Source organism: Oxyura jamaicensis, chromosome 14, assembly GCF_011077185.1.
Source record: "Oxyura jamaicensis isolate SHBP4307 breed ruddy duck chromosome 14, BPBGC_Ojam_1.0, whole genome shotgun sequence".
Lineage (NCBI taxonomy): Eukaryota > Metazoa > Chordata > Aves > Anseriformes > Anatidae > Oxyura > Oxyura jamaicensis.
The window spans coordinates 934,654-946,259 of NC_048906.1; the positions used below are offsets into that span (position 1 = coordinate 934,654).

Below are 11,606 nucleotides of genomic sequence, written 5' to 3' on the forward strand. Positions count from 1 at the left end.
TGGCCATGCCGTGGGGCTGCTGGCTGCCAGGAGCACGGAGCAGTGCCCGGTGCTTCCATTTCACAGAGCAAATGGGGCTCATCTGGCCCCCAGCACCTGCGGTCACCTACCGAGCCCCCCAGAAATCCATCGGTTTTGTCAGACAGCTAAATAAGACCTCAATTAAGTGACACGTCGTGCCAAGACCTGCTGCTCAGGCGCTGCCTCCTGCAGCCGAGCTCTGCTCCGGACGGGGCCCGCGGCCCCACGCACGGTGCCAGCCCTGCGCCCTCCCCCCTGCCTGTGCCAGCGGCTCCCCGCGGGGTGGGAGATGTGCTCCCCCCGCTGGTGTTTGTGCCCAAAAACATCTGGTATGGAGGGACACTGAGCATCTCCCCCTGCCCATCTCAGCCCCTCCACGCAGCCATGGGAGAAACGCCCAGCAGACACGCTGCAGTTTCCTGGTGCCCACAGCAGGGTCAGTACACGGGGCCCATTCAGCCAAGTAACTTGCTTGCCAAACTTGGACAATTTTATTGTTATTTTTCTCATCAATCTCGTGGTCATGTTGATTATCGAATCATACACCATCAGCATACAAACCATAGCCAGAGGCCCAGCCACAACTCAGCTTCTCCCGAAGTACCACCGGGTCAAGCGTTGCCTCTCGATTTGCCCAGACAGCATCCTGTGGCTGCACGTGTATTAATTTTAGGGAGTTATTTCATTTTCTTGCAACATTAGAGATTAATTAAATGCTGGCTAATTGCTACCAGTCATTCGAGGAATTCTGCTCCTGAGTCCTTTCATGGTCAGAATGCACCAAAAGGAGGGAGGAAAGAAAGAAAGACAGAAGGAAGGAAGGAAGGAATGAAAGAAAGAAGCCCTTTCAAGACCACAGAAAATTGCAAAAGGATGTTTCTTCCAACCCGACATGACAAAATTGAATTCCAAGCTATTTAATGCATGCACGAAACGCCATAAAGAAACCCAGCTCGAGCACTCCATCCATCACAACAGGGGACATGGTTTCAGGAACACGAGCATCGTTACGTTACCCACTCAGTGCTTCACACTCCGGACTTCCAGGCAGTTTCGCTTAAATGTAACTACCGGATGGGGATTCTCACAGACAGGGCTGTCGCCAGCATTTCCATGGGGACATACAGCTAAGGTAACACTGCGGTTATTATCAACATTAACGATGGTGACTTTGGGAAGCCCCCAGCCAGTCTTCGGGGGCGCCGTGGCCGGGGACGCGGCGCAGCGCGGTGCCCTCGGTGCCGGGGGCGGGCGGCAGTCCCAGCCCGGCCACGGGGCAGCCGGGTGGGTGGCTCGGGAGAGAGACCCAGCCCCTCTGGGGCAGGGGCACGGGGAGCCTGCTGGGGTTGTCCTTAAAAACGGGGTTTCACGGGTTACACCGTCACGAGGATCATGTCATGCAGCCTGACAAAGCGCCTCTGCACGCTGCCCGGCGGCGGGGCCCCGCTCAGACCGGCGTGGTTCGTCTGTTGGCCGGGTTGTTGTGCAAAGACTCCTTGAACTCTTTGGGGATGGAATTATGGACCTGTAAAAAACCGTGGTCCCGCTCGGAGTTGAGCAGCGTCCCCATGGTGACCTTGGAGGGATCCCTGGAGAGGGTGAACATGGAGATGTCAGTGGAGGGGATGGTGCCGAAGCCCTTGCTGACGGGCGACATGTCCCGGGACCGCGGCTCAGTGGAGCGGGAGCTGGACCGCCGGCGGAAGCGGTACCGGTAGGTGGGGAGGCGCGTGAAGGCCGACCTCTTCAGCAGCTCCGAGTGCGACTTGGCGCGGATCTGGCGGTGCTTCTCGATGTACATGTGCACGGCGATCACCCCCACCATCTCGGCGATGATGAAGGACAGCGCGCCGAAGTAGAAGGACCAGCCGTAGGAGTAGCTCTTCTTGGAGTCGCTCTGCCCTGGGTCCCCCGCGTTGGCCGAGATGTAGACGATGATCCCGATGATGTTACTGAGACCTTTGGGGAGGAGAGGGAGAGGCGCTCGCTCCAGCAGCGGGATAGGGATGGGGGGGACTCGGGTGTCCCCGTGCCCCGGGGGGTGCCAGCCCCATTTCTTCAGGGCTGAGAGCTCCAGGAAGTAAAGCAGCTCCGTCTCTTAATTTCTGGCAGAGCCTGGAGACTTTGTTTGGGATTTGGGCAATTTTTGCACTGCCAGCAGAGCCGTGGGGCTGTGTCGTAAGGCTGAGGAGCGGCTGATGCATTCCTGTATTTACTTAATGAATCGATTATGTTCTTTCTGTTGTTTCCTCATCTGCATCAGCGGCTCCTGCCAGCCGAAGGAGGGAGAGTAATTTGTCTCTTTGTGGGGAGAAGAAAAACACAAAATAGAGCAGTTCCTTGAGACAAAGACATTGTCATAAAATAATCAGATGAAGCGTTGGGGAACAGTGCACAGAGAAATGAGCAATCCTGAAGGAAGAGCCTCTCAGGGCAGGGTTGTTTTCCCTGTAGGACTGTGGCAGCCCCTCCACCTGCTGCCCAGGGCTGGGTGCTCCGTGGTGGCTGAGGGCAGATCCCCCCAAAACCTGACCCATGCTGGGCTCCCCCAGTGACACCCTGTGGGGTTTAAAGGACGTTCTGGCAAGGTGGCCCCTCGGATCGCTCCAAGGATCCAAACAAGGATCGCTCTGGGTTCTCCTCACTGTCCCTGAGGACTCTTCACCCAGGATGGGACAGCTCACCGGGCTGGGTCCCCCGGTGCCTGGGAGGACCCCCAGCCTGCCACCAGCTCCCCTTGTTCCCCCTCAAGTCCCCACATGCACACCTGCAGCACACCCGGAGGGCCCCTGCTCCTGCCCGCGGGGCAGCTCCTACCTGCCGAGACGAAGAAGATGCCGGCGCTGAGGATGACGTTGTGTTTGCTCTTGTAGAACTCGCTGGCCGCCACGCACAGGCCACCGAAGAAGAGCAGACCCACGCTGAGGATGGGGAAGATGCTGGAGGCTCTCACCGCACCTGCGGGGCGAGGAGGGGGACACAGTCAGGTGCGGGCACCCCCAGCCTGATGGCAGCCCCAGGCCGGGTTGGATTTGGGGACCCTGCTGGGGAGGGACCCCCTTGCTCTGCGGCACACAGCGGGGTCTGGCAGCCTCAGGCCAGGTCCCAGCCCGACAAGCCGGCCCTCGCAGGTCTCACAGGTGCGATTCTGGGGGCAGCCCAGCACCACTCCCCTTGGGTGTCCTCTGCTCCTCTTTCTCCCGAGCTGCTCTGGAGTCCTGCATCAACCACACAAGACCTGTGATTCAGGCCTCCAGGCACAAAACCTTTAAAACGCTGATTTTTTTTTTTCTTTCTTTTTTTTTGTTCCTCCTACACTACTTTAAGGAATTACCTCTTGAGCCTTGTCATGCAGCTAGCACTAGCAATTTCCCTCCTCACTACAAAGCACGGTACCTCTGGGTTTTGCCTGTGGATAAGACTGGATCCTCAGGATTTCAGAAAACCTTCCAGGTCTCAAGGGGCTGCCAACGAAGCCACAGGCACTGTACTGCCAGCCACAGGGGTCAGGAACCTGTCACCTGGGTCCCCAAACCACCACAGCTGCATTTACTTACTTATTAAAATTGTTTTCTGCCGTAGGGGAGGAACATTATCTAAATGAACAAAAAGCCCAAGACCCAAAGCCCAGCAGGGCTGGTGCTGTAGCCCCAGGCCGTGCTCCATCCCTAAACTAGCAGGGCCTGTCTGCACGCTTGGGGGTTACTTACCAGAGCTACGCACGGAAGGGTCTTTCCTACTTGCCCTATCAGAAGTTCAGCTTCCAAACTGACTGCAAAGAACAATTAATGCAGCAAATCACTACCTGCTGCTAAAGCAAAGGCACCTAAAATACACCGTGCCTTGGTTTGGGCTCTCATCGCTCTCTTAGGGCCCTTATTAAAAGCACAGCGATACAGAAGCCCCATTAAAATGCCATTCTGGGGGCTTTAAAATAGACTTTTTGTTTTAACTGTGGGAGGGGGTGGGAGAAAATCTTAAATGCTCAGCTCCTAAAATTGCAAACCAATTCCGTTCGGCACACTCCCCTCCTGGATGGGTGAGCAGAGCTGATGGCTCCCCGTGGAGCGCTACAAAACAGGGAGCTCAGCACAGCGCCCGGACCAGCAGCACCCCGGGCACGAGGGGCAGGGGGTGCCGGGGTCCCTTCCCTCGGGGTGTCAGCAGCTGAGCCAGCCCGGAGATGGGAGTGCCTCCGAGGCTGCTGCCCGCACCCGCTGCCTCATATTCCTGCTTACTTGGAAACGTAGGTGTTACAGGCACCCTGCTGCCATGCAGACCTCTCAGCCCATCACCGTGTTTGCTGGCAGGCTGGGCAGTGCCCGTGTCCCTTTGTGTGTGTGCTCGGGTGCGTGCTGCCGCGCGGGGGGCCGGGGCTGCCACCCCTCGGCCTCCTGCCAGCTGGGGGCTGCGGGGGGGCTGCTGGGGACGGGGCTCGGGGGCAGCACGCAGAAATGGACTCACGGAGGAGATACTCGGCCGTGTCCTGCTCGTAATCCGCGTCCTCGGGGAAGTGGTCGATTTTCTTGCACACTCCTCGGAAGGTTCCTGAGGAGACACAAGCCAGGAAGCCTTCAGATCCCTCTGCACTGGGGGCAGCGCTGCATGGGGCTGCCCCAGCAGCCATCAGCATCACAGGCGAGTGCCAAGGCTGAGTCCCCCACCCCACGGCACAGCCCCACACCCCACGCCTGCTGCCCCCTCCTCCCGCACCCAAAACCCAGAGCGGGGGCCGAGCACAGCCCCGCTGTGGTGGGCACCGGCAGCGCTGCCTGGAAGCCCTGGGGAAGGAGACAGATGCTCTGGCATCTGATGGCCTCCCACTTAGCATTTGGGAAAAAAGGCCCTTTTTTTTTTTTTTTTTTTTTTTTTTTTTTTTCCTGATTTCCCCCCCTCCTGGCTCTGAAGCAAAACAAAAGCATTTTGCCTTTGAACGCCTGTTTGCTTTGGCTTTCTCTTCGCTGTGCTTTAGGGCCTGGCTCTCCTGTGCCAAAGTGGTGCAGTTGTGCCATGAAAGGAGAAAGCCAAGGACGAGCCTGGCTCAGCCAGGTGATGCACTGGGGACTCGGTCACGCTGCAGGAAGAGAATGGGGACAGCACGGGGGTGTCCACAGAGGGGAGATCCTGACAGGTCACACGTGTTGGTGGGGCAGCCTGCAGAAGGGACCGGCTGCGTACAGTCTCTCTCCTTTCCTGTTTCAGCTCATCCATCCAGCAGCCTTGTCCGTGTGCTACCGATGTGCAGTCAGAGGGAAATTAAAGGCATTAAAACAAAAAAAAAATCTGGCTATGCCCAGTTGCGCTTATGGATTTGTTTTGATGGATGCAGCCCTTCCCTGCCTGGATGCTGAGATCCTGCTCCCTGCAGCTCTCCAAGGCACCCAGGACAGCTCAGGGCTCTGTGCACACGGGGCTGGGGGGGACTGCAGTGCCTCCAGGGTCCGGGCAGCTGTGGTGGTTCCTGTCTGCAGCACTCTCAGAGCTGCCTTCTCCAGAGGAAGCAGCAAACAAGTGCATGGGTATGCACGGTGCTTTCTCTGCAGTGTTGACAAATGTTGTCCTTGACATTATAAATGGGTAATCAGGGGCACAGAGCATAACTTCCCCGAGGTGTCAGGGCAGGCTGAGGTGGGAGGGATCCCTCCTGCCATCCCATTCAGGTTATGGCTCTTCCACAAAGCTGCCAACACTCACACAGAGCTTGGTATAGGACAGATGGCAGCAGTGGCCCTGCCAGCAAACATCTCACACCCGCGCATGGCAGTGGTGCAGGTCCTGGGGACTCGTCCCCTGCTCATACTGGCGTGCCACCTACTTCTGGCTTGCCAAAAGCCATTGCAAGATGCACTGCTCCTCTCCTGTGCCCCATCCCTCTCAGAAGGGCTGTGTCCACCTTTGGTGATGGCTTTTCCAGCCCACAGCAGCTTGATGGGAGCAGCCCTGTGTGACAGCAGCGCCCGGCCACGTGGTCAGGCCACACTGGCTGTGTCCCCTTTCTCGTGGGATGTGCTGCTGGGGGACAGGGTGCTGGGTGAGAGAAGCCATCCTGCACAGCATCCCCGGCAGCACACCGTCAGTCTGCTCTCCAGCACCAGCTCGGGGGAGCTGAGCATCGTGACAGGCATCAATTAAAGCCTGGAGATGAAGCTCTGGAGGTGGCAAGCTGTCATCCAAGCGGAGACGCGGCATCGGAGGGAGAAGCGCCTGCTCCCGTTGCTTTGGGAACTGCGGGCGCTGGGGAGGCTGAGAACGGGTGGCACGAACGGGTGGGGAGGCACCGGGCACGGCGAGGACAGCAGCCTCGGCACAGCCTCCTTCCTCCTCCTCCCCTGCTCCTGGCTTTCCACTCACCTCCAACCCTCTCCCTGTACCCACCAGCCAGGCTCTGCCCCAGGCACCCCAAGCTATGCCCAGATCTCCCCCTTTCCTCCTCGGCTGTCACCCAGCCAGGGGCAGGTCCTTGCTCTGTCTCGGCACCAGCCAAGCCCACCGCCTGCGCTGTGCTGTGCCAGTTTGCTGTCCCTGACCTGCAGTGGTTGCAAAGCTCCCTTTAGCAAGAGAAGCCCCACACAGGATGGTACAGGATCTCCTCCAAGTGCACAGGCTCACAAGACAGGGACATTTCCCTCAGAAATAATCTTCTGAGTACGGTCATTATCTGATTAACAGGAAAAAACTTTCCCTTGGTGCCACATGGGAAAGGAGTTCAGAGACCAAGCCTCGGATGCAGCCCCCCAGCTGCAGGATGCCATGGCAGGGGTCGAGCTGCCCAGCCCGGGATGCAAAGTACGTGCAGGGGAGCTACGTCTGCTGCTCCCGGCTGGGACGTGCAACCTCTGCTTCAGTGCTGCCTGTCCCACCAAAACACTTTGATTGCCACAGACATAAAAAATATATATTTTTCTGAGAAGTGACTTCCGCAGCGGAGGAACAGAGCCTCTTCTCAGCTGCAGGACTGAACAGCAGCTCCTGCCTGCAACCTGCGTGTCTAGAGGCTTGTTTAGAGGCAGTGCTCATGGGACTCGTGATGCTCCTGGCCTGCCAGCCCCTCGCCCTGCAACAGGTTCGCCAAAATCCGCCCGACCCCGGGGCCAAGGGAACCCCCCCCAGCAGGGGCAGCACCCCCGCAACCCCGGGCGCTGCTGTCGGGGCCTGCACGAACGAGGGCCGCAGGGAGCCCAGCCCAGCCCCGCCGCATCCCTTTCACGCCCCGACATTTATTTCGGGTCCTTTGCTCCCGATGCTCGTTACCGATGCTCGTTTCCACGGCGACCGCGCGGTCACCTGGCGTGCAGAGAACGCCCCAGCTCCGAACAAATGCCCGGGCTCCAAGCACACAGCGCACACAGCACACAGCACAAAGCACACACAGCACACACAGACACACACAGCACACACAGCACACACCGCCAGGCCTTACACTGCAGCGAGTCCCACCGCAGCCCCGGCACGCTCCCGGCCAGGGGCTGCAGGAGGGGGTCCAGGGGGGGCTGCTCGCACCGCAGGGCTCCACGCGCCCTGAGCCCACCTGGAGACATCTTGAAATTCGGGGCTTTCTCTCGGTTTTACAGCTGGAGCCCTACTAATGAGAGCACCATGGGTGTAAAGGAAGAGGGTTTGGGTTTTGTCAGACCTCCAGAGCCCCCTGCCCACTTTTCCTTTGGCCGGGCTGCAGTCGGGGGCAGTGCTGGGGCACCCACCCTCAGAAACCTCCAGCCCCTGCCAGAGCACAGAGGCAGGACCAGCCCAGGACTCACCGGGACACTCTCCTGGATTGCTGCGGGCTCAGCCCCGTGCCATGGCCAGCACCCAGAGCAGCCCCAGCCCATGCACCCAGCACAGTGATGCTGCCCGAGGGGCTGCTCGGGATACAGCTGCTTCCCCAACACTGCCCACATTCCCTGTGGCTGGGCTCCTCTCTCACTGCAGGAGGATAGGCGAGCTGCTGCTGGGCAGGGGTTGCTCTGGGGGTGCTGGCCTGGCATTTCCACAGCTGATGCCCATGCTGGCAGAATGACCCTGCTCCACGTGCACGAGTCACACCACCTGGGCTTTAATTCATCTGCTGCCTGGGAGAGCTGGAGTAAAGGCAGAACACTGCTGTGGTTATCCATTCCCCGCTTAGCTCTGTGGTGGATCAGGGTAATTTTCTCTCCCTGTCAGTGTGAATCCCGATTAGCCAACTTAGCTTATCGCTGCGCTTCCCTGCCCAGAGCCTGGGCTGTTTGGCAGCTGGCTCCTCTCACTGTGACTTGCACAGCCCTGCTCCAGAGCCTCCACTTGCCCACCCTGGCACTGGCCAGCTTCTCCCATTGCATTTTTCCGTGCCAAATAATCAGATCCTCATTCCCTTCTCACTAACCCACGGGGCACATCCATCACACGGGACTGTGAGCAAGCCCAGCTCTCCCCATGCAAGTGCATGCTCTGTGCCCCCCAGATGTGCAAACACACGTGGACAGTGCCCAGCCAACAGGCAGCGGTGAGGAACCTGGGGAAAAAAGGTTTGAGGCAGCCAGAGGAGAGCCAGCCGTGAAGCCAGCAAGCTAATCCTTCGTCGTATTACATCGCCCTCCCTGCTGCCGGCTTGTTTTGCTCTCCTTCAGTCCCTCCTGCAGGAGGGAGTCACGGCTGCACAGCTCGCTGCTCCCCTGCACCCAACCCGTGCACAGCCCCACTGCAGCCAGACGCCGGCTGCAGAGCCCCACGGCCGCACCGAGGGCGGGAGGAGCATCCCCCAGGGCTGGGCACATGGAAGCCTAACAGCAGCCAGCAGCAGTAAAATACGCTGGCACGGAGTGTCCGAGATGTACTGAGCAGGGCGAGCTCCGGATGAATCATGCCCTCTGTGGATGAGTTCACCATGGCGTTGGGCCAGGCCGGCCCCCGGGAGTGTGTCCTTCAGCAGCTCGGCTCCGCGCTCCCCGTGCGGGCTGTTTTGAAACCTCCGCTGCGTAAGAGGGCACAAAGCAGCTCCCTGCCCCTCTGTGGTGCTGGAGGAGCCCAGCCACCCCGGGAAGTGATGGATGAGAGGCGCAGGGGGGGCGGCAGCTGCAGGATTTAGGGGAGCAGCCGGGGTGGGGAGCACCTGAGCAGGTCCTGCCCTCCTGCTCCTGCTCCTCTGGGCCTGGGAGGATGCATCTCTTTGGGCAACTTGCGGGGGCTCAGGACAGCGCGAGCATCTCCAGCCTCGCTGCTGGCCGGGTGCCACCTGCCCTCGAGTTGTCTGCTCCTCCCCTCTCTGCTCAGCCTCACGGAAAGCCCTTGGAAGTCCGCAAGAAGCATTCATCCATGTTCTGCACCATCAGTGAGCTTCGGTTCATGGTCTTGATTTAATGGCACTGCTTTAATCCAGGGGCACCCTTGGGTGGGCAGCTGCAGGGGTGCTCCCAGTGTCCCCGGGCAGGGCAGGGAAGCCCTCTCCAGTTGAGGAACCTTGCAGGACACCTCACGTGAGAACACGGTATGTGAGAACTGGATCACCAGCTGTGCAGAGTGGATCTGCCTGATTATTCCAGCCTCACTACAGCCCTGCCTTTTAGGTAACATTTAATTTGGAGATGAACTCACGTAACATATTTTGCATTCACTCGTTTTAAAAAGGCATCCATCCTCTGCCCCCCCCGCCGGGCTCCTGTTCACCCCGTCCTCTGCAGGATTCCTGCATCCCTCTCACCCCATCAGGTCGGGGCACCAAGCAGCCCCCGCACACCACCAACACCTGCCTGGTGCCCGGAGCGGGCTGCACTGATGGGGCAATGTTTCCTTTCAGCAGGCTTTTGTTGCTGCTGCTTTAGTTCATTTGTATTGCGAAGTACGTACTCTCTGCACTGCATTTATCAGAGAATGCAAAGGCAATTAATTGATTTTATCTCAGGTCTTTTTCCCCTCAAAGCACTTTCCCCCAGGGAGGGTTACTGGAGGGGGGGGGGAAGGGCGGAGGGAAGGAGGAGTTTGCAACAGAACTATGATTTTCACAGTGCTGATGGTGGAAATACGGCCAAGAATATTGATCGCAACCTGGAAAGCCAAAAGACTAAAAGGCTCTAGTTTGGGTTCTAAAAATCTCATTACTTCTCATCCAGTGAAACACTTTTCAGGCACTGCTCTGGCTGTTGCTGCTCACTCAGTGTGGGAACTAAGACCCGGGGAGGTGAGCTAACGCCTTTCCTAAATGACAGCAGAATTCCTGTCACCCCGATCTGTGAGTTCAGCCCTCCTGCAAGGTCAAATTTCAGACCTCGGCTCTTGGCACGTCCCGGTAAGCTCAGGCAAGTTGTCTCATGAGTCATGGTCTACAGGAACGGCTGTCCCAAAGACAACATATTGGGCCTAATCTGTATGGAGCAAGTGGCACGGCCACTGTGCCCAAAGTTCTCTGAAATTTAACATCCACTGGAGAAACAGAGGTCAAAGCTCGGCTACAAAGTGCTGGGTTACGAGCTCAGGCACTCAGCTCCCTCGAGTAACAAGAGCAAGGTACCTAAATATCTCTAAGGAATTAAAACTTCTAGGCTCATCTTTTTTTACCTTCCGCCCACCTCCCAGATGCCTGGAGAGTTGGAAGGAAATTCATCTTTATCCTTCCCCAGCTTCCCGCTCTGCAAGGGATCCCGAGGCTGTTTGCACAAGGTCCCTGCTGTGGAGCTGCAAACCTCGGGCGCTCAGGGCTGCGTGGGACCCGGCCACCACCGCAGGGACAGGCAGCCACAGCACAGGGACGGTGGCACCGAGCAGCTACCACAGGGCACCGCTCCTGCCCTGGCAAGGGGCTCTCAGCCCCCAGAGGCTGCTGCCAGGCCGGGCTGAGCCCGCACCATCTGCCCAAAAGCAGCTCCCTGCAAACCACCCAGTGCTCCTGATTTCAGCGGTGGGGACAGACCGAGGTTAGGGCCGCTGCCCTACACGTCGGGTAACGCCCCAGCACCGCAGAGCTCTCCCAGCCCTCGCTGCCAGTGTTGGTCACCCCAAGCCTGGGGGCACCCCTGGGCTGCTCCCCACTCCCCGATAGCTGGATGCGAGCAACGGCACCCGCAGGCAGCCTGCCGCCCCCAGCTCCTCTGAAACAAAGCCCAGCACAGCGCTCACCTCCTCACCGCTACCTCTGCGGCACAGACGCATTTCAAACGCAGCACAAGCGGCTCGGGGAAGTGAAGGGAAGGCTGTGGGGCTGTTATGGGCTCCTCAAGCAGTGGCAAGGGCAAACCAGCTGGAAGAGCTGCTTGATCTGAGGATGCTGCCGAATGCAGCTGCCTTGGGAATGTGTTTGCTCAGTTGGAGCTTGCTCTGCTCCCAGAGCCACGGCAGCCTTGGGGACTCAGGTGAGCAGCCTGCCCCCACCACGAGATCAGCTTTGTGGTCCGTCGGATCACAGGCTGTCACCTCTTTACAACGCATCTGCTTGCACAAACTTCACTGGCGAGAAGTTAAATTAAGATGAAGCATGTGCGATGGCTGGAAAACTCCCTCTGCTCCTTGCAGGTTGGGATGGGTTCCCTGACGGCTGTCCCAGCAGCAGGACACCTCCCAGGACACCAGCTCTCCCCAGGACCAGCTTCCCCCCAGCACCTCCCCGCTCCCCGCGG

General features: G+C 58.8%; 1 protein-coding gene across 1 annotated transcript in view; it reads right to left on the minus strand.

The window, feature by feature from the left end:
• Positions 1–489: 489 nt before the first annotated feature.
• The window catches only part of CACNG3 (calcium voltage-gated channel auxiliary subunit gamma 3), a 28,454-nt gene continuing 17,337 nt past the window's right edge, over positions 490–11,606 (minus strand). The window contains exons 2-4 of the mRNA XM_035339354.1: positions 4,486–4,569; positions 2,839–2,979; positions 490–1,980 (exon numbers count right to left, since the gene is read on the minus strand). Of these exons, the coding sequence (XP_035195245.1) occupies positions 1,469–1,980; positions 2,839–2,979; positions 4,486–4,569 (737 nt within the window). The 3' untranslated portion in view covers positions 490–1,468. The remainder of the gene's footprint in view (positions 1,981–2,838; positions 2,980–4,485; positions 4,570–11,606) is intronic.